This window comes from Manacus candei, unplaced genomic scaffold (assembly GCF_025592945.1).
Source record: "Manacus candei isolate 608988 ecotype Guabito, Panama unplaced genomic scaffold, ASM2559294v1 h1tg000023l, whole genome shotgun sequence".
Lineage (NCBI taxonomy): Eukaryota > Metazoa > Chordata > Aves > Passeriformes > Pipridae > Manacus > Manacus candei.
Genome location: NW_026138071.1, coordinates 9126723 through 9145774, shown reverse-complemented (window position 1 = coordinate 9145774; position 19052 = coordinate 9126723). Strand labels below are relative to the sequence as shown.

The following is a 19052-nucleotide window of genomic DNA, read 5'->3' as shown; positions in this document are numbered from 1 at the left end:
AAAGAAGTCACAGTCCCTCTTTCAAGTAACCTTAGAACCATGCAAAAATATAATGTGAAAGAGACCTCTAGAGGCCATCTAGCCCAACCTCCTACACAAAACAGCACAACTTCAAAGTTACATCAGAGTCTGGTGGTTACCATGTTAGCTCAGGAAACAGTTCCTATGTTTAGGTCAGCATAAGGATATGTTTTCTCAGAGAAAATCAGCCAGCGATAGACAGCAATATCAGCTGGCATGTGGAAAGACAGAGGGAAGAGGGCAAAAAGTTCAAGATGTCATGGGTCAAAAGAACTGCCCTTTTTCAAGACCACTGCTTGTGTACCTGACATTTAGGACAATCATTTAGAAAGGGGCAGTCCTGCTTGTAATTCCAGAGTGTTTTGACTGTTACTTATCTTACATAAATGTTCATCTGTTAAAAAATCCACAAATATAACCCAGGGCACCATGGACTCAGACTCAAGACTCCCTTCCTCCCTGTCTAGTGCCCTTACCCTCAAATGGTTTGGATTCTGAACTCGGTTCTAGTGCCAGGTACCTCACGTGTACATACTCTAGTACCAATGTTGGATTCAGCCACAAAATACCATAAGCTGGACAACCAATGTTTAGTATTTACCTGAAATTATATATATTAAGAGTCATTTTCATCAGACAAAAAAGGCAAGTATGTTCAGCTAACAATTTAATAATCTTTTACCTTTTAATGTAATACTAGTGAATACACAAACTGAGAAACTGGTGGGTAATTTGAAAGATGAACATTTACAAGGAAATTTGTACTTTCCCACACATCACTAATGAGAGACATTAATGAATAAACTAAATTTTAAAGAGCAAAAAGTTCCTGCAATTCACAGGTAGTATGGGGGCAACTATAAAGCAGTTATCTTCTAACACTTAAGGTGGCCTTAAGCATATGAAAGAGAAATAGCTGCAAGGCTATTTTCTTTTGACTTGGGCAGGGGAGAGGAGAAAAGCATGTGAATTGGTTGGTTTTGATGTGTTGGCAAGTGAGGAAAATATTTTCTGGTTAGTGTTTGATAGGATTTAAGATTTTTTTCATAGTAGTAGAAATAGTAAGAAATAGCAAGAAATAGCAAAGACCATTAACCCCAATCAGCATAGTGTGTTGTTTGATGAATTCTGAATGCCCTCAAAATTAATAAGATAAATGAGAAAGTCATTGTCCTTATCTATTACCTGTCACATGTTAGAACTCGGATGACACTTTCAGCTTGTAACTGGTAATGGGATCAATAGAGAAGAGCAAACCTAGAATAGTTTAGAGATAAAGCTTTGGAAAAAAAAATAGGAGGAACACTCCATAAATTGTATTGAAATAACAATAAAATCACAGTAAAGGAAAAATCAGGAACCAGATGTATGAATCAAAAACCAAGGGATTATTGAATTCCAAATACTTTGTTTATGACAGAGAGTGTTAATAAGTGTGGGGACATGTATTTTCAAAGCATTTATTGAGCTTTATGGGTGGTATGGGTGTTACTGAACACAAAATTAATGAGCATGGCACAAAAAAAATTCCTAGGAGGTATTTACTAAAAGTGGCTAGTTCAGGCCATCTAAAGTGCAGAAATATACTGTAAAATAAAAATCTATCTGTAATAAAACACCTAAATTGTATTATTATTTAGTTGATATTTATAGTACATAGAAAGCTGAGAGTTTCTTCTTCTTCTTGATATCAGGGTGGACTTGTATTAGATTTATCTTAGATAAGTCTGATTTTCCTTGACAGTTGAATAAATCTTTTACTGTAGCACATGGTGAAATTGTGTTTAAGGTACTTTGGGTGTATTTTCAGGCATAAGTTTTTTTATTTAAAGAGTTACCAATTTTACATTAAGGCAGTATCTTTTTAATTATGGAAATTGCAGTAACTGCTCCTCATTTAATATCTTAGAAGCTGGCATAAGAAGCTATGTTCTGCTTCAGACAGTCTGTTGAGTATACTACTAATAATAAATGAAGAATGTTTATTAAATGGGAAGAAAAGTTCTTTTTTTCACAGCTTTGCATTTTTTCCTAATCTCAGTATCCATCTTTGAATATGTTCCACTTTCTAAATGAATCCTAGTAATTACGCAGAAATCTACTTTCTTTTGAAATAAAAGAACTCCTATGTGGTATGGGCTCACATCTCTATCAATTTTTTCTATTCAGAAAAGTTTAGTTTCACTGGGTTTGTAGGTGGGTTAAGAATGAAAAACTAAAACCAAAGGAGAGTGGCATCTTTTGCTGCAGCTTAGTCTCTAATGCTGTTAGTTGCTGGGTTTGGAAGTGAGCAAAAAATTCCTGTGGTTCATGGTCATTCTGCAGAACTTTCAGAGGCTAGCTCATTTATTTTGATGAATTTTGTTAGGAGAGGATGCAGACTGCAGCCTCCTTCCAGGTTTTCAAACAAAGATTAAAAAATAAGTTTTGTATAGGATAGTAATTTCCAGATACATTATGTTGTCTATTTTCTCTCTTCCTTACATCTACAATATCAAGTAAGCAAAGGAAACTGCAGTTTACACAGTGTGAAAAATTAGTCAATACATCTAGAAAACTACGAACATTAAGAACATTAAAGCTTACGGGCTTCAATCCTAGGCATTTTTCCACTGGAGTGAGCTTTTGATGCCTGCAATAGTACCAAAAAGATTTCCATGTCTTTCTGGTTGTCATGATTTAACCCGAGCTGGCAACTAAGTACTATACAGCAGCTTGCTCAGGTCCTTCCTGTCCTCTCAGTGGGATGGCAGGGAGAATCAGGAGAAAAAAAAGTAAAACTTGTAGGGCAAGATAAGAACAGCTTCATAACTCAAACAAAATAAAATAATATAATAGTAATAATAATAGTGATACTAATAGCAATTGTAATTAAAAGGAGAGGGAGAGGGTGAGGGAGAGAAAATGAGCAAAAGAGAGAGTAAGAAGACCCAAGAAAAATGAGTATTTTACAATACAATTGCTTGCTGACTGATGCCAAGCCTGTTCCTGAGCTGTGATCAGCTAATAATGCCCCTAATAATCTTCCTAATAATGCCCCTCAGTTTATATAGTGGACATGGCATTCTATGTTATGGAATATCCCTTTGTCCAGATTATGTCAGCTCTCCTGGCCATGCTCCCTTGCAGCTTTCTGTGCTCCTACTCTTTAGCAGAGCCTGGGAAACTGAAAAGTCCATGACAGGGTGAGCACCACTTAGCAACCAATATGTCTGCGTGTTGTCAGCATTATCCTCATAGTAAATCCAAAACAGAGCACTGTGCCAGTTACTAAGAAGAAAATTAAGTCTCTCCCAGCCAGAACCATGACACTGATTAAATCCTTAAATAAAACATCCTGTTGTCTCCTAAGCACATCTCACATAACGCAGGCAATGTAGAGCTCCCAAGGAGTTAGTTTTGTCTCACTGATTCTGTGCTATTTTTGTTTTGTTAGAGTACCAGAGTAGGTAATGCAGAATCACCATGAAGGTCGTACCATCTTGCCACAATTCCTCAAAACCAGAATATGTTTTTAGATCATAAAAAAGTGTCTAATGTTAGATCCAGCTACTGGCTGAGGACAGGCAAGTCTGTCTGCCTGTTCTCTATGGTCACAACTCCACTCTTTTTCTCTGCCGAACCACTAAGAATTGAATGGATGGCCCTAGAAATCTGGATCATATTTTTATAGGTTGATTTTGCTAATGAAATTTAATTTGTATCATCACATTGTGTGTACATGTGTGTGCAATCTGTTCCATCTACCTTTGTCAAATGGCTTTTGGTTAAAATATTGCTGACCAGAGTTGATAGAAGTTTGGGTAATGCACCAAACTTTCCTACAAGTGATGTTGAGAGAGGAACCTGGGAAACCTGGGCAGAACACTAGGACTAGTTTAAGTGAATCGGGTTGGAATATGCTCAGTAGGCACAAACACGGAGAGCCATAAGGGAGATGGACATTTCTAAATTAAGCTTTTCTCCATCTACCTAAGCAGTTTCAACCGCAGTTCACATGTTTTTAAACACTAAGGGGTCTAATTACACAATGTGGATTTTCTAGAAACTAAAGTTTGCTTATTTTGCTTATTACGGAAAAAAAATATTTACCATGAAACTGAAGGTTTAACTTCAATATGAATGTATGCATAAGGAACTTTTCTTCCTTTCCTCTTTACTCCTGACAGTTATGTCAGTAGGTACTGTAATCATAGAACGAAACTATGGATGTAGCTGCTTCATTTTCACTCCATGCACTTCAGAAATTCTTACAGCTTTTATGCTTTTCTTTATCTGCATCAAAATATTTGACAGCTACCAAACCAGTCTAAATGGATAATAATGAAAGATACTCTTTTCATAAATACTGTGAGGAAGATGAGATAACATCAAGCACAAAATCTACTTGTTTTGTTGCCGTGCCATGAACAGATAACAGAAAATATCTTTTAGGTGACCAAAAACCACACAATAATCTAAGACCTTATTAAAAATGTAACCCTTGATGTTTTTTCATTATCATGCATATAAATGTTTGTTAGCATCTTAGTGTTGTCAGAAGTGCATTCACCAGAATTTTGAAGGATATTTTCTCTCTTCTGAAAAAACACCGCTTAGTGAATATTAAAGAAAAGGGTTACACAACTTTTAATACATATTCTTTCATTAACATTTGCTAAAAAAAGTCAGTTTTTAATGTCTTCTTTGATAAACTTTGTATCACTAATTTGAGGTTTAAGGTTTAGTAAAGCACTGTCAGTAAATCCATATGCTTTTAAGTGTTACTCTGATGATGCATTGCCCACAAATATGAAAGTGATTATATACTGACTGGCAGGAAGAGGCTCCTGAGGTTTAAGATCTGTATACCATTTCTTAATATTTTCATGGAAAATAATGAATGGAAAATTAAAATATAAAAATGCTTTCTCTTTTTTAGCTTCTAGGTTCATGAAAAAAATTATAGATTAGAGATAGTGAGTTTTCTAAATTATTGCATATATTCAAGTTTGGTGAAGTAGTTTTATTTGATGGTAATATCCAATAAATACTATTTCCATGAAATCTGCACATTTTTACTGAAGAAGTATGAGAAAAAGGCTGTTCTACTACTTAATTTCAGGACATACATAAACTTCCTTAACCATTTGAAGATTTTGGGTTACTTTGTAAGTAAATATGTTTAGCTGAATAGATTTATGTAATTATTTGATAACTTTATAAAAGTTTTGCCCTTCATGGTTTCAGTCCTGTAAGGCTCTCAGCAGTCCCTGGAAGTTCCATTGCTCTCAAACAAACTTCGTCTAGTGACAGACTGACATCTGGAAAAAAACAAATTAAAGTACGCTCAAATAAACTTAAAATATGGTCAGATAAGCTTTGATTTTTTTCAGGTCCTGCCATTAAAAACAAAATTTCTGTTTCAGTGTCTACCTAAAATTAAAAAAAAGGAAAAAAACAACAACAACAACAAAAAATGCATTGCGCTGTTTCTGACCCCGAAAACAAAGAAATATTTAGCCCATTGTTTAAATAAGAAGTTTATATCCTCTTCTCTGTGAAGTCCCAAATCGGAAACATATAGGACAGGCAAGGACAAGTCATATTTTCACACGGCACCAAATTTTCTGTAACAAAAAATTAGCTTAAAAAATACGGAGGTCATTAAGACACTATGTTATAAAACCTCGTTGTTATACTTCAAACTGCCTCATAGAGAATGTTTTAGCATTCAGCATTATATACAGTCATACTACATTATTTTAAAGCGCTTAATAAAGACAAAAGAATAAAACAAGAAGACAAGTATTAACGTTCCTATTCAGAAGATGTTCCTCAACAGCTGTACTTTGAAAGATATGTAAAAATATTTTTTACATGGAAAAATGCCTTTTAATGCTGATATATGACAGCAGTATGTAATGCTGTGTTTGCAGGGTGCACCAAATCAAAAGCACTTCAGCTTTCTTTCAGTACTGGTGTAATCTTGTTAGTTGTTCATGTCTGCATGAGGAAGACAATCATCAAGATGACTGAAATATGAGTCTATTATAGTCTTTCAGGGAATTAGGTAATGCCTACTATCAGAAAGTCAATGTTGGTTTAATTTCTATTTGTTCACTAGTATTCGTGTAATATTTATTTTTGATTCTTTTTAGATTCAGAGATCTCCTCTGTAGAGGTCTCACGGTAACAGAACAAATAGAGAAGAAAAGGGAAGAGATGTACTTGCTAGTTATAGCTTGGTAGCTTCAATAGAACTAATACACAGGAGAAAATAGCACCAGGAGAGGTTACATCCTATAAAGAGTTCTATAAAATCTATTAAAATAATTTTAAAGCTGAAGTAACACTGCCTCATTTTTTGAGCACGTTGTCATTCAGATCTAAGGTCTATGGTCATAACAAAAAGAGTTAATTATTACAGAAATATGGCTTTAGCTTCTGTGTCTGATTAATGTTTCTCATTTCATTTTCCAAGATTTTCCTTTTCAATGCTTATTGGTCTTATTGATAAAGATCTGAAAATTAGTTCAAAACTGCCAGTTAAAAGGAAGAGACTGTACTCTTGGGCTGGCAGTGTTTATTCTGCATCATGAGCTGTATTAAAGAGTAAACAGGAATAGTAACTTAGCTTTACTTGCACCTAGGAGATTCTACCTTCCTTGATTTCCTAGTCACCAACAACAAACTTGTTTAACTCCTGTTCAGAGTTAAAAATCCTACTGGAAAAAGAAATACTAAACTAAATAGCTTTTCATGTTTTGTGAAAATACTTACAGGTCATTGAGATTAACCTAGCCTAATAATCAATAGAAACCACCTATAAAAATTAGAAGGATATGAATGTTCTCATGTTACCACTTGTCTATGTTCTTTGAGTAAACAGAACATGCTTTACAGCCCATTAATGTAGTCACCTTCCACTTTTAAAATCAGATAACAAGTATGGATTATTTTTGCTTTCTGAGTCAATCTTGAAGTGTATTTGGATTAGATCTGAAAAGTCAAATGTTCTTACAAATTCCTTCCCTTACTTTTCATTGTCTACAATAATGCCCATAATATAATCATCCTGGTTCTGTTTCTTTTTTTATATATTCATGTGAATTTCATATCTTGGTGCTGAATACACTTTACACAATCAGAAATTTTAAAGTTTCTTCAATCACATGATAAAGATAGTCAAGTCTCTTAGCATATACAGAGCTGATTTGTTTCTAGATTTGCTACAGCTTTTCTGACTTAAAGACACAGGAATGATTAGCCACTCACCTCTCAGGGCTGTACATCTGCCATGGGACTGAGTCCAGCAAGATACTGGCAAAATAATATTTTTTCATGTCATATAGTATTTCCCATAAATAAATATTTCAGCATTGTATTTGGACTGGTAGCCTCTTCTGTAGTTCTACAAGGATGTTTTATAGGTGAGATAAATGTTTATTTTAAAGTCCCCAAGTATTTTGGGACTATATTTATAGCTTGAACTTTATTAAATGTTTATGAAATTCTCTTAACATGAAAGGTGCTATGCAAGAGCTAACCTTGTTAGCACAAGCTTCACTTCAGTTCATCAGTTGCAAAAGCAGCAGTATTTAGTACTGAATATAACTACATCATTTAAATATACAGTTCATATGAGGCACACTTGCTCATGAGAAATAACAAAGTACTTTTCTGAAAATCCAATTTATTAAGCTTTGCACCCACCAAACTTCCACATCTACTTTTCATAAAGATATACTCAGTATCCATCTATCTTGAATGATCTATGATCTATCATATGATTTTATGATCTTAAAACTCTTGGGTTTCCCCCAAGCCTATGTACCTCTTTTGGTATTTTGTCACCTGTAAACACTGCCCTTTGTTCAAATTTTCTGGATGTGCAGTGGTTCTGTCCATGATGAAAGGTGTCAACTAGATTGTGAATATGTTACATATTGGTTTTGCTAGTGTACAATAGTCACCTATCTGCTCTCTGATTGAAAATATACAGGAAAAATATATTGTGAATTCTGAGCAGAAGTGAAAAAGTTCCAATATTTTCTGAATTATTTGCATATAGAATTTGGTCCATACAATCACAATATGCTCATGGAATGAGTTCAGTGCTTCTTGAATGCATCAGGCATGCTTTCTGGTTGTTTTCCACGTCCGTGTGCTCAATAGTCACTAGAAGAGCCATGGTCCAGCATATGATAACCCTACCCCACACTTGCTCTCATACAGTGCTAGGATAGCCAGGAAACCATACTCTAAATCCATGCAGTGGTTTGACAGAAGTACTTCTTTAACAATTCATGGTGGCATTCATCATTTATGATTTCTCTTATGATTTATTAATACACTATTATGCATCTTTGGTTTTTACTGTGTGTATTTGCATTCTTTAATAAATTGAGACTGAAAATGCCTCAGAACAAAATTTATGAATATACATGTGATACACAGCAGTATGACTCTCTCAGACTCTCTTGAAACTGTACAGTTTCAATAGCAGAATCACAGAATGATAGAATGGTTTGGTTTGGAAGGGACCCTAAAGATCATCTCGTTCCAATCTCTCTGACATGGACCGGGCTGCCTTCCACTAAATAAGGTTGCTCAGTGCCCCACCCAACCTGGCCTTGAACATTCTGACAGGGATGAGGCTTCCACAACTTCTTTGGGCAACCAGTTCCAGTGTCTCACCACCCTCACAAAGAATTTCATCCTAATATCTAATCTAAACCTGCCCTCTGTCAGTTTAAAGTCATTGCCCCTTGTCCTCTGACTTTCTTTAGGCCCTTTGTGGGTACTGGAAGGTGCTTATAAGGTCTCCCTGGAGCCTTCCCTTTTCCAGGCTGAACAACCTTAACTCAGCCCATGTTCATTAAGAGAGGTGTTCCAGCTCCCTACTCATCTTTGTGGCCTCCTTTGGACTCACTCCAACAGGTCCACATCCTTCTTATGCAGGTGGCCCCAAAGCTGGATGCAGCACTTCAGGTGGGGTCTCATGAAAGTGGAGTAGAGAGGAAAAAATCACCTTTCTCGACCTGCTGGTCACACTTTGTTTGGTGCAGGAGAAGAGGACAAATATTTGTGTGAATTAATCTTAAAAAAAAAAATCAACTAAATTTAGAAAAGTAAGAATTATGATAGCCCATTGCTCTTGAACAGCTTTTATAAATATTTTCTGCTCATTCTCCTTTGCAGGATACTGTCAGTTTAGTAGGTAAATATTATTCTCTCTACTTGACAGAAGTTGGGTTAAACATCAGCTTGCCTAAGATGTCTGAGAAACTCAGTAACAGACACCAGAGTAAAATTCCTAGATTATCCAACATCTTGTCTAACATTTTGCCTATATATTCCATTTTATTAAAGAACCTGTACAGGAAAGAAGAGTCAAATGCTGTTGCTGCCTCTGATGCCACAGAGCGTGTAACAAGAGTCCCCTTCACAATCTAGCTACCTAGTGAAGCATCTTGCCAATGTATTGCAAAGCACATCAGTCTAGTTTGGCTCTTTGACACTTCGCCAAGAAATACTGTGCAAAACAAGGCCTTTAAATACAGCACAGAACAGAAATTATACCTGGTACCAGACAGGTTTTCTTAAAGGGGAAAGATGTTAGAACTGCCCAGAAAAAGATAACACTACAAACAGTGTAATACAATTTAAAGTGATAAAGGCTTACCGAATCTTTTTTTTTTCATTAACTATCACATGAGGGTAACTCTGGTGTGCCTCTGGTACATGTGCTTCCTTTCTCCTCTTGCTTAACAGAACCTAGGCCAATAATAAATTTTCATTCTTCTTAAATATATTTTCTTTAAATTTCAATGAAGTACTGTTATCTTTGAGAAACTGAAAGCTACCAATCACTTCAGAAAGATAAATCTGTCTAAAACATGTCAATTTATGACAGTTACTTTGATCTCACTCCATATTTTTCTGGATATCTGACTGTAGCCCTTCTATAATAAATGCTATCTTGAAGTTGTGATCTTAGGAAGTGAATGCATGAACTTAAAAAGACTTAAAGGTGTTCACCAGCCCTGTCTGTGATTCTCAAACACCTCAAGCAAGATTCTCAGAATGAAAAATGTGTTTTAATGAAGTCTTCTCACTTGCAGCAGCGCTGCTTTAACAGTGAATGGGATAAACAGGAACACAGGAAAAACTGAATTTTATATCAGAGTTCTTTACTCAAAGGTAAAATACAGCACAGTTTATGTAACCTTGAGATGGTCTTGTTATAAAGAGATTGAATCTTATAATCTAATACTGCTTGTAAAACACACCAGTTATAAATACATTATTGTTTTCACCAGGAAAGCCACAGTGAGATAGTATTTCATCAGGGTTGAATACCTCCAATTTTTCTTAAGAGAAACCCATTGCAGCTACTATGACTTTTGTGATTTAGCATTATAGCCTTCTTTTTAGTAAGATGCAAGAAAGCTTGGCTTTCTCATCATGTCTTATCCCAAGGTTCAAAGACTTTTTAACACTGCAATATTTCATTCTTGTCCCAGTGACACTACTTAAAAATGTTTCATTCCCTAAGCTACCTCTTTTACAATCCAAAATACGAGAGCTTCATTGCCCAGAAGAGAATAAATTGCCCAGAGTTAATAAATTGTCTTTTTACTAACAGTGAATTTGCCAACATCTGTTTTAATCAAGTGGAAATATTAAAAGTCTTTTAAGTGGATTTCTAAGTAAACTGAAGTCTTCTATATAGCCAAGATGGCCAAGATTAGCCAACAACAGTACACAAACCTTGCAAGGATGTTACAGAATAGCAAAAGGACAAATTCATCTCATATTCAATTAGTCTTTGTGGAAACTACCAATATGAAACTAAATACTGTGTTTTCTCCTTTCTGTGTATGTGCAACCGTGATTCTTTTTTATTTCAGAAATGAAATCCCATCTTCTTTCTTCTTCTTTCTTCTTGCATGCGAGTAAGCAATGCAGAAACAAAAAGTTCTGTATCAAATTACAAATATGAAACTCACAACCATCAGTCTCTCTTGTGTGTGTCTACAAAACTAAAACAAAAAAAGTTGGATCCATTTCTGCTACAATCACTTTTATACTGCTGTACCCTCATTTTGTCCAGTTGGTTTTTTTTTTTTACCTTTTCAGTTTCACCTAATTCAGTCCAAATCAACCTAGGAATGTAACTAAATGTAACTAAAATGAGACTAGGAGCCAGATTTCAGGGGAATAAGTCCAATTTACATCATGTGTTGCTCTGAAGTGAAGCACACTGTCTGGAATTTTTAAGCAACTGCAAGAAACTGGTGAAGTAAGCTGTATTGTTCTTTTTGTCTAATCCATTTCCTTCATTGTCTGTAAATCCAGCAGGAGAACAGTGATATAAATTTTATAAATAGCAATTCCCTTGTCACATGTACTCACTGCTCTCAAATACTAAGAAAACATTCTTGTCAACTCACCAGGTGGGGGTCTGAAAATATTAAGACTGCTTAAAAGACTAAGCAATGCTTCAGCTTGCTGCCAGCTAATGCGTTTGATGCATAAAAAACTAGCTAGCACCATTAGTTAAGTGCAAGTCCTAGTTACAATACAAAAAATTGATGAACAACCTCTACCACCAGGTCAGCACAGTGCTTAATGGTTGCTTGAAGCTACCATATAATCTTTTGGATGGTTTAATTTTTTCTACCTTCACAGTTTAAAGAAGAGTGGTTATTAACCCTTGTGTTCTCACAACATTTTCAGAGTAGAACTTGACTTAAGAAGTCCCACTGATTAATAAGGATAGGATCTTTATACAACACTTGCTATTGGAATGTTAAACATAAAGAAGTGTGCTGACCCTTACAATTTTATAAGATTATGTTTGAGGAGCACGAACTTCCTCCATCTTGAACAAGCTGAAATCTCAAATCCCAAACTAGTAACTGTAAAAAAAAAAGACAAATAAAAGCAGACAATGTTGCAGATAAGGTATTTCTACTTCCAATCATTATTTCATTTGAGTAGAATTATTCATTTTAATAACCTTTGCAACATATGATTTTCTAAATATAATTGTTTTCAATTAGCATGGAAATAAGGAACAAGTAGAAGTAAAGGAAAAAGGGTATAAGATTTCTCGAATATGAATATATTGCTACAATGGGTAGTAACTAGAGATTGTCGCCATCTGATGTTTGTTCATTGGTCTGTGCAAAATGAAGTGGTGATCTCAGCCCCATAGGATTTGGAGATCACTTGCAGCACAGAAGGCAATAATTAGCATCATTGCTGACAGTCTCTATAACTACAACAAACACTGAATAGGGGCAAAAACATAATTTACCTTCTTATCCTTCAAGGTTTTGTTCCTTCTTGTCAGATTTCAGTCAGACTGGAGGAGCAGCCAAAGGAAATTTGTTTTATCTGGTGCCCACACTATGCTTGTTCTTTGCAACAAAGCAAACATTTCAGCTTCCAGAACCAGCAAATTAAGCAATGCTTACAAACATAATCCTTCCAAATAAAATTGAAATCCAACTTAGATAACATCAGCAGACAACAAATCCATACTTCTAAAGGAATAATAACAAGCTTTAGGCACTGACAATAGTAGAAGTGGAGCAAAAAGCAATACTCCTGTGGTATCCTTCTTTGTCACACCTTTAGCTGAACTAGAATTACAGCCTCAGTGAAATCTGTCTGTGTATGAAAGTTTTCTACAACACAGGACTCAAACTGGAGATAGCTGTTAAGGACACTAACAGATCTTTCTCTACCGTTTTTTTATTTCTGATTGCCTACAATTTCTAATGAGAGCAGACTCTTTTTAGTGAATTTAAGCCAATGATAAAAGATTTGCTTTGGGAGAAAAACATTACATCACTGCAAGAAAAGTCATTCACTGACCATGAACAGGCTGGTGAGGTTATCATGTGGTGGATAAATGAATTTGATGACATGCTTAATTATGCAAATTTTATGTACTAGATATGCCACTTAAGGATTGTTACAGGGGACAAGAATCAACCTAACATGAAAAATTGTCAATGAATTTATTGGACCTGGCAAAGATTATGAATTTCACAGAAGTTTATTTTGCCAAAACACCAATTGAAGCTTAATCTTCAAAACTACAGTGAAATACTTTTATAGTTGGTCCTGTATTTTCTAAGTTTACTGTAAATTTCAATAGATACACTGCATGTTTATTGACATGGTATATTTCTTATTGTAGGTTCTATCCTTAGGGGCTGATGTTCTACCAGAATATAAACTCCAGACACCTCGCATCAACAAGTTTACTATATTGCACTATAGTCCTTTCAAAGCTGTCTGGGACTGGCTCATTTTGTTGCTGGTAATATACACGGCCATATTCACTCCTTACTCTGCTGCCTTCCTTCTGAATGATAGTGAGGATCGGAAGAGGAGAGAGTGTGGATATTCCTGCAGCCCACTGAATGTTGTAGATTTAATTGTGGATATTATGTTTATCATTGACATTCTAATAAACTTCAGAACAACATATGTAAACCAGAATGAAGAAGTGGTAAGTGACCCAGCAAAAATAGCAATTCACTACTTCAAAGGCTGGTTCCTAATTGACATGGTTGCTGCAATACCTTTTGACCTGCTGATTTTTGGCTCTGGCTCTGAAGAGGTAAGCTTAAATGAATATAAAATCTTAAATCTTAATTTTTTACTTTAACCACGATATTCCGTGTGCCCTAAAGTATCTTTTGCTTGTCAGTTACAGGTTGTTTAGTAATTCCACCCCATCTTTTAAACTAAAATTAAGTCTTCCTTTTTAGAATGACGTACAATATTAGCTTTCATTAACAAGAGAAAACACTGAACAATTCAGCTAGTATTTTTCACTTATACTATATTTGATACTGTCTTTACAAATAATGAAATAAATATATCGCATATGAAGGACTTTTTCAAATGCTTTTGTATAAGAACTGCTCTTTTGATTGTTGCTTGCTTTGTAAAAATTGCAAAAATGCATATAATGCTGTGTTGGCATTGAAGCACTAAAATAAATTTTCTCTGTTCAAAATCTTTAGATCAGATGTTTACTTAGCATAAAACAGATTAGTTGAAGCGTAAACTATACCAGTTACCAAAAAGATTTGACTACTGTCTATTTTATCAAGAATATGGACTATCAAAAGAAAGAAAAAAGATTAGTTGGGATTACCCTTGTTAGACAAGATTTACATCCTCACCCTGTGTATACAGTAGAGTAAAAAAGTGTTCAATATATGCATTCGAAATGGCCCAAAGGTGTATAAAATATATGCTATATTCTGGATTACTGACATAACTCTTCCTCTATCCAAAGAATTTTATTTAGTTTAAGGAGGGCTAAAATTATAGCGTATTTTTGGATGGAAAGCGAACTGACAAGTAGGTAATTGGGTTTGGATTTTTGTGATGCACAGAATGCAGCAGTTTTTTTTAAAAAGCAGCAAACCAAGGAAAAGGTAAATGAGGAGTCTAGAGAAACATGTAGATAATACCATGCAGTAGAAATTAATTCTGTTAATGGAAAGCAATAGGAAGAGAAAGAGTAACATAAAGAACAGAAGGAACATATTAATAGTTCTCTTACAAGAAGAGAACTTTACTATTCAGAAGGTGACTAAAAAGCTTAGAGATTTAAGAGAAAATTTGATCACCTTTTGCATTCATTGTTTGTGGCACATCTCAGTCTCTGCATATATTTTTTTCTGTGGTTTTGACAGCACAAACGTTTTGATAATGGCATTGCTTCTAACTCTGACCACAACATTCCCCTTCAGATGTGGTCTGCATCCATTTCTTATCACTGAGCACTCGTCATTGTCAAAAATTTTTTTCAGCGATTAGAAGTGTGAAATGTAAAGAATTTAAACAGGGACCAATTGCAAAGTTCACTGATGAAGTACTCTTTGGATTTGCTCCTGAACATCATTCTTCTACCTCCCCTGTTACAGATGTACTTAAGAGCAAAGTGCCAGGTGTTAAAGTGATGCTAAAGGGATAACTTTAACACTTTAACATAAGATAATGTAAGGATTAGTAAGAAACAAGTGCATTCTTGCAGATCAGTACACAAATACAAAACCATGGAACTTGAAACAGAAATTACTGGATCATGTAATGACTTTTTCAGTCATTACATTGCAGATATAAGTAAATTGATTCTTTATCCCCTCAAAATCTAGTAATTGAAAAGTTTCACTGTCTGGAAAAACTGGTTTGTTTAAGTAAGCAATAGTGAGACTATATAGATTATGTTCCGTTCCCCATGCCATCATGGCTTCCCTCTCTCATTCATGATATTGAATACATCAATCACTTTTTCTAAGCTGCTACTTACTGCAGTTTTATTTCCTACATTGCTAACTATAATATTTCCCCAATGATCTGTTTTTGATAGTTTAACAAGAAGAAGTAAATGTAAAACTGTAAAAATGTAAAAATGGAATATTTTTCATTTAATAGATTTTTTTTTTCCCAGTCATAAGGGTTACCTTTTTTATGGAATAGCTCTTTTTTGTTATCTAGAAATTCTTCAAATAAGATTCCCTATGAACAGTTGTATTGAATAGTCTTTTTATTAAACAACGTAAGCTCTATAGAGAGCTCCATGTGTGCTCATCCAGCTTTAAAACACCTTGATATCAAACAGAGTCTTGAAAGGGCAGAAGATAATAATCCAGATACCACATGCAGCACTATCTGAATGCTTCTATTTGAGTTGTACTTTGTCAACCATAGGAAAGCAACAGAGTTAGACAGTTAACTTTCCAATTTCAAAAATAGGGAACTAATATAATTTTAATTTTTTTATTCTGCTTAAAGTGACTAAGAAAAAAATTATTATGACTGGTAGTAAATCATACTCTCTTTTTGTGTGTCTGTGTTGTAAAACTTAAGTGACATCCCTGATATGTGGGAAGATAAAAATAATGAGTAGATGTACTTTTTACTTTCTATTATTTTGGAAGTTTATTTTTAATCATTCATCTGACAAGTCTGAGTTGGATTTTAAACAAATAACAGTTGAAGTACTCAGTTCCTTGTAAGACACATAGATGAAGTGCATGTACAAGGGGAATCCTGCTTAAGATTACTAGATGTTTCAGATATATGGATTTAAAATAATACCTGTTTTAATGCTTATCAATTTTTTCATTTCAAAAATGGGTAAGTTGTAGGGAAAATTCAGACTGATATATTGATAACTAGGCCTTCTTTCATTTCATCTAGAACCTACAGCAATGAAATAAACAAATGACAGTACAGTTTCAGCAAGAGAATTTTCATATTTATAATGTTTTTTTCATTAAGGACAGAGAGAACACAATTGGAATATGCAGAAAAGCATGAAGGCTTTTACTGTTTGTTCAAATAAGAGTGATCAGAATTATTTTAAAGAACATAATTAAAAATTCTATCAACAGGAAAAATGCTGCCTTAGAAAATAAAAATAAGTACATCACTGTCTATATATCCAGCATATTCACAAAATGTAAGAGTAAATGCTTCTTCTAGTTGTAGTAACAAGTCGAGAAAATAGATAGGGTTTGGCTAAAATGAAGACACATAAAACAAAGTACTCTTATTCTCTTAGTTCTGACATCTTGATTCACTGCATTACACAGTGTATCTGTTAAAGCAAACTGAAAAGAAGAATTCCACTTTTTTCTAGAATTGAGATTGAACCTCATTGTCCTGATTGCATCTCCACTGATAGAATCACTACTTTGCCCCTCTCCAAATTAGAATATATTTGAAAATCAAGCTCAGAAAACACCCCAGGAAGAGAGTAATACAGTTTTCTGTGCTCAGATTAGCAATTTACTTGGAAAACATATTCCAATGAATTTCAAGTATTTTACACAGAAGACTGCTTATCTGATCATAACGCACTCTGCCTTTGTATTAGTAACTCTGTGGACTGAGTACAGGCTAGGATGGTGCAGCATTAGGTTAGAGTCTCTGGAAACTTATTTATTTAGGTGGCTGGCTAATGTCAGAGAGGCTTTTAATATCAGCTTTTCTTCCCTTGTTTTTCAAGGGAGGCAAAGAGGAAACTCGTTACTACTTGAGCAAGCAGTTACCTGCAGGACCATTTTGACTGTCCTCTGTCAAATTATCAAAGGCAGTTGAAGTACCAGTATGCTTCTATAAATAAGAACTTTTGGTTAGTTGAAATATTTTTGTTTAATTGCTGTGTGTACTAACATTTTCAGCATCATTATGTGTACAGTATAAAAATCTTCAACAGTGGCACAGTGCTCATAAGAGACTGTTGAGGTAATGGAGCATAGGCTGAAAGGCCAAATTCTGGCATTTATTTGAGATTTTTTCAGGAGACAGAAAAGAGTTAACTATGTTTGATGCCATAGTACTGATATTCAACAGGTTTATTTACAGGCTGCAAAAAAGGTAGCAGGTTAATGATGGTTTTAACATAAAATGTTAAGGAAATTATTGAGAAACTGAGGACTTTACAATGCCAAGAAATGGCAAAGGGCCCCATAGCAAATGAAATACGGCTTAAGCAAGAGCACATTAATGTACATTGGAACATAGTTTGAATTACTCACACACATTGGTGGGTCATTTGGTTTAAAAAAGAGACAGTTAAGAGATGATATTATACCTTTACGTACAGTACATACTGGAAGAAGAACTCATGGAGAATAGCCTTGAAGAGAAGGACTTGGGAGTTTCAGTTGACAAAAAGTTGGGCATGAACCAACTGTGTGTGCTCGCAGCCCAGAAGGTCAACAGCATGCTGGGCTGCAGCAAAAGAAGAATGGCCAGCAAGTCAAGGGAGGTGATTCTGCCTCTCTAATTGCCCTCCACCTGGAGGACTGCATCGGGCTGGGAGCCCCCTGCACAGGGAAGCAGAGGGGCCACAAAGATGATCAGATGGATGGAAAAACTCTCCTATGAAAACAGGCCTAGAGAGCTGGGCTTGTTCAGCCTGAAGAAGAGAAGACTCCAAGGAGACCTTATTGTAGCTTTCCAGTACCTAAAATGAGTCCATAACAGAAAAGCTTTTTAGCAGGGCCTGTTGGTACAGGACAAGGGGTAATGGTTTTAAACAAAAAGAGGGCCTGGGTATAAGAAAAATTTAGACTGGATATAAGAAAGAAATTTTTTACAGTGAGTGTGTTGAAACCCTGGAACAGGTTGCCCAGAGAGGTGATGGGTGCTTTATCCCTGGAAACATCCAAGACCAGGCTGGATGGGGCTCTGATCTTGTTGAAGATGTCCCTGTTCATTGCCAGGGGGTTGGACTGGATGACCTTTACAGGTCCCTTCAATCTAAACGGTTTCACGACTCTACTTAGCTCATGGAGAGAATCATGTAGGCATGAAAGAACCATTGCAGGCATAACGTAGCCTTTATTTTTTGTGCTACTACTACAGTCAAAACAGAAAAAATACATGTTTAGCACAGGCCTCCCTCCTATACTATAGCTAGGAAAAATCAAAAGGCATTTTAAAAGGCCAAATAACAGAATAACTACATGAGGCAAAAATATCAAAAACTACACTGGCTATTCTGGTTAACAAACTGTTAGATTTGCAAATTTGAATATATAAATAATGCAAGGGAAAAATCTAAGCTGTTAAGTTTTACTTTTCCCTATAATTCTGTTTATTTGCAATAAAAAATAAATTTGACAAAATCTAATGCCTATTTTGGCAGAATCTATTTAAAATGGGTATTACCTTAAGACTTTTATCTTTTTAATAAATCTTATCAATTAAGAAATTCTTCAATGTATTGTAGGGATTTTAGATTGTGAAAGTCTTTAAATATGTTCCAATAAATTCCAGTTTATGCAAGAAGTTAGGTGCAGTTTACCTAAGTGTTAAATGGAATACTGCTTGCACTGAATGTACTATAGTGAGGAAAATGATCCTGTACTCATCTTCTACCAATCCAGATTCATAGTTTCAGTAGCTATGAGAAGGCAAGGGAAAGGAAAAGGAAAAGGAAAAGGAAAAGGAAAAGGAAAAGGAAAAGGAAAAGGAAAAGGAAAAGGAAAAGGAAA

The 19052-nt window shown here is 35.0% G+C and overlaps 1 protein-coding gene across 3 annotated transcripts in view; it reads left to right on the top strand.

The window, feature by feature from the left end:
- Window positions 1-19052, top strand: part of KCNH7 (potassium voltage-gated channel subfamily H member 7) — a 221243-nt gene that overhangs the window by 159144 nt on the left and 43047 nt on the right. For all 3 annotated transcript variants that reach the window (XM_051787243.1, XM_051787242.1, XM_051787244.1), the window contains one exon: window positions 13220-13645. In XM_051787243.1, the coding sequence (XP_051643203.1) occupies window positions 13220-13645 (426 nt within the window). The remainder of the gene's footprint in view (window positions 1-13219; window positions 13646-19052) is intronic.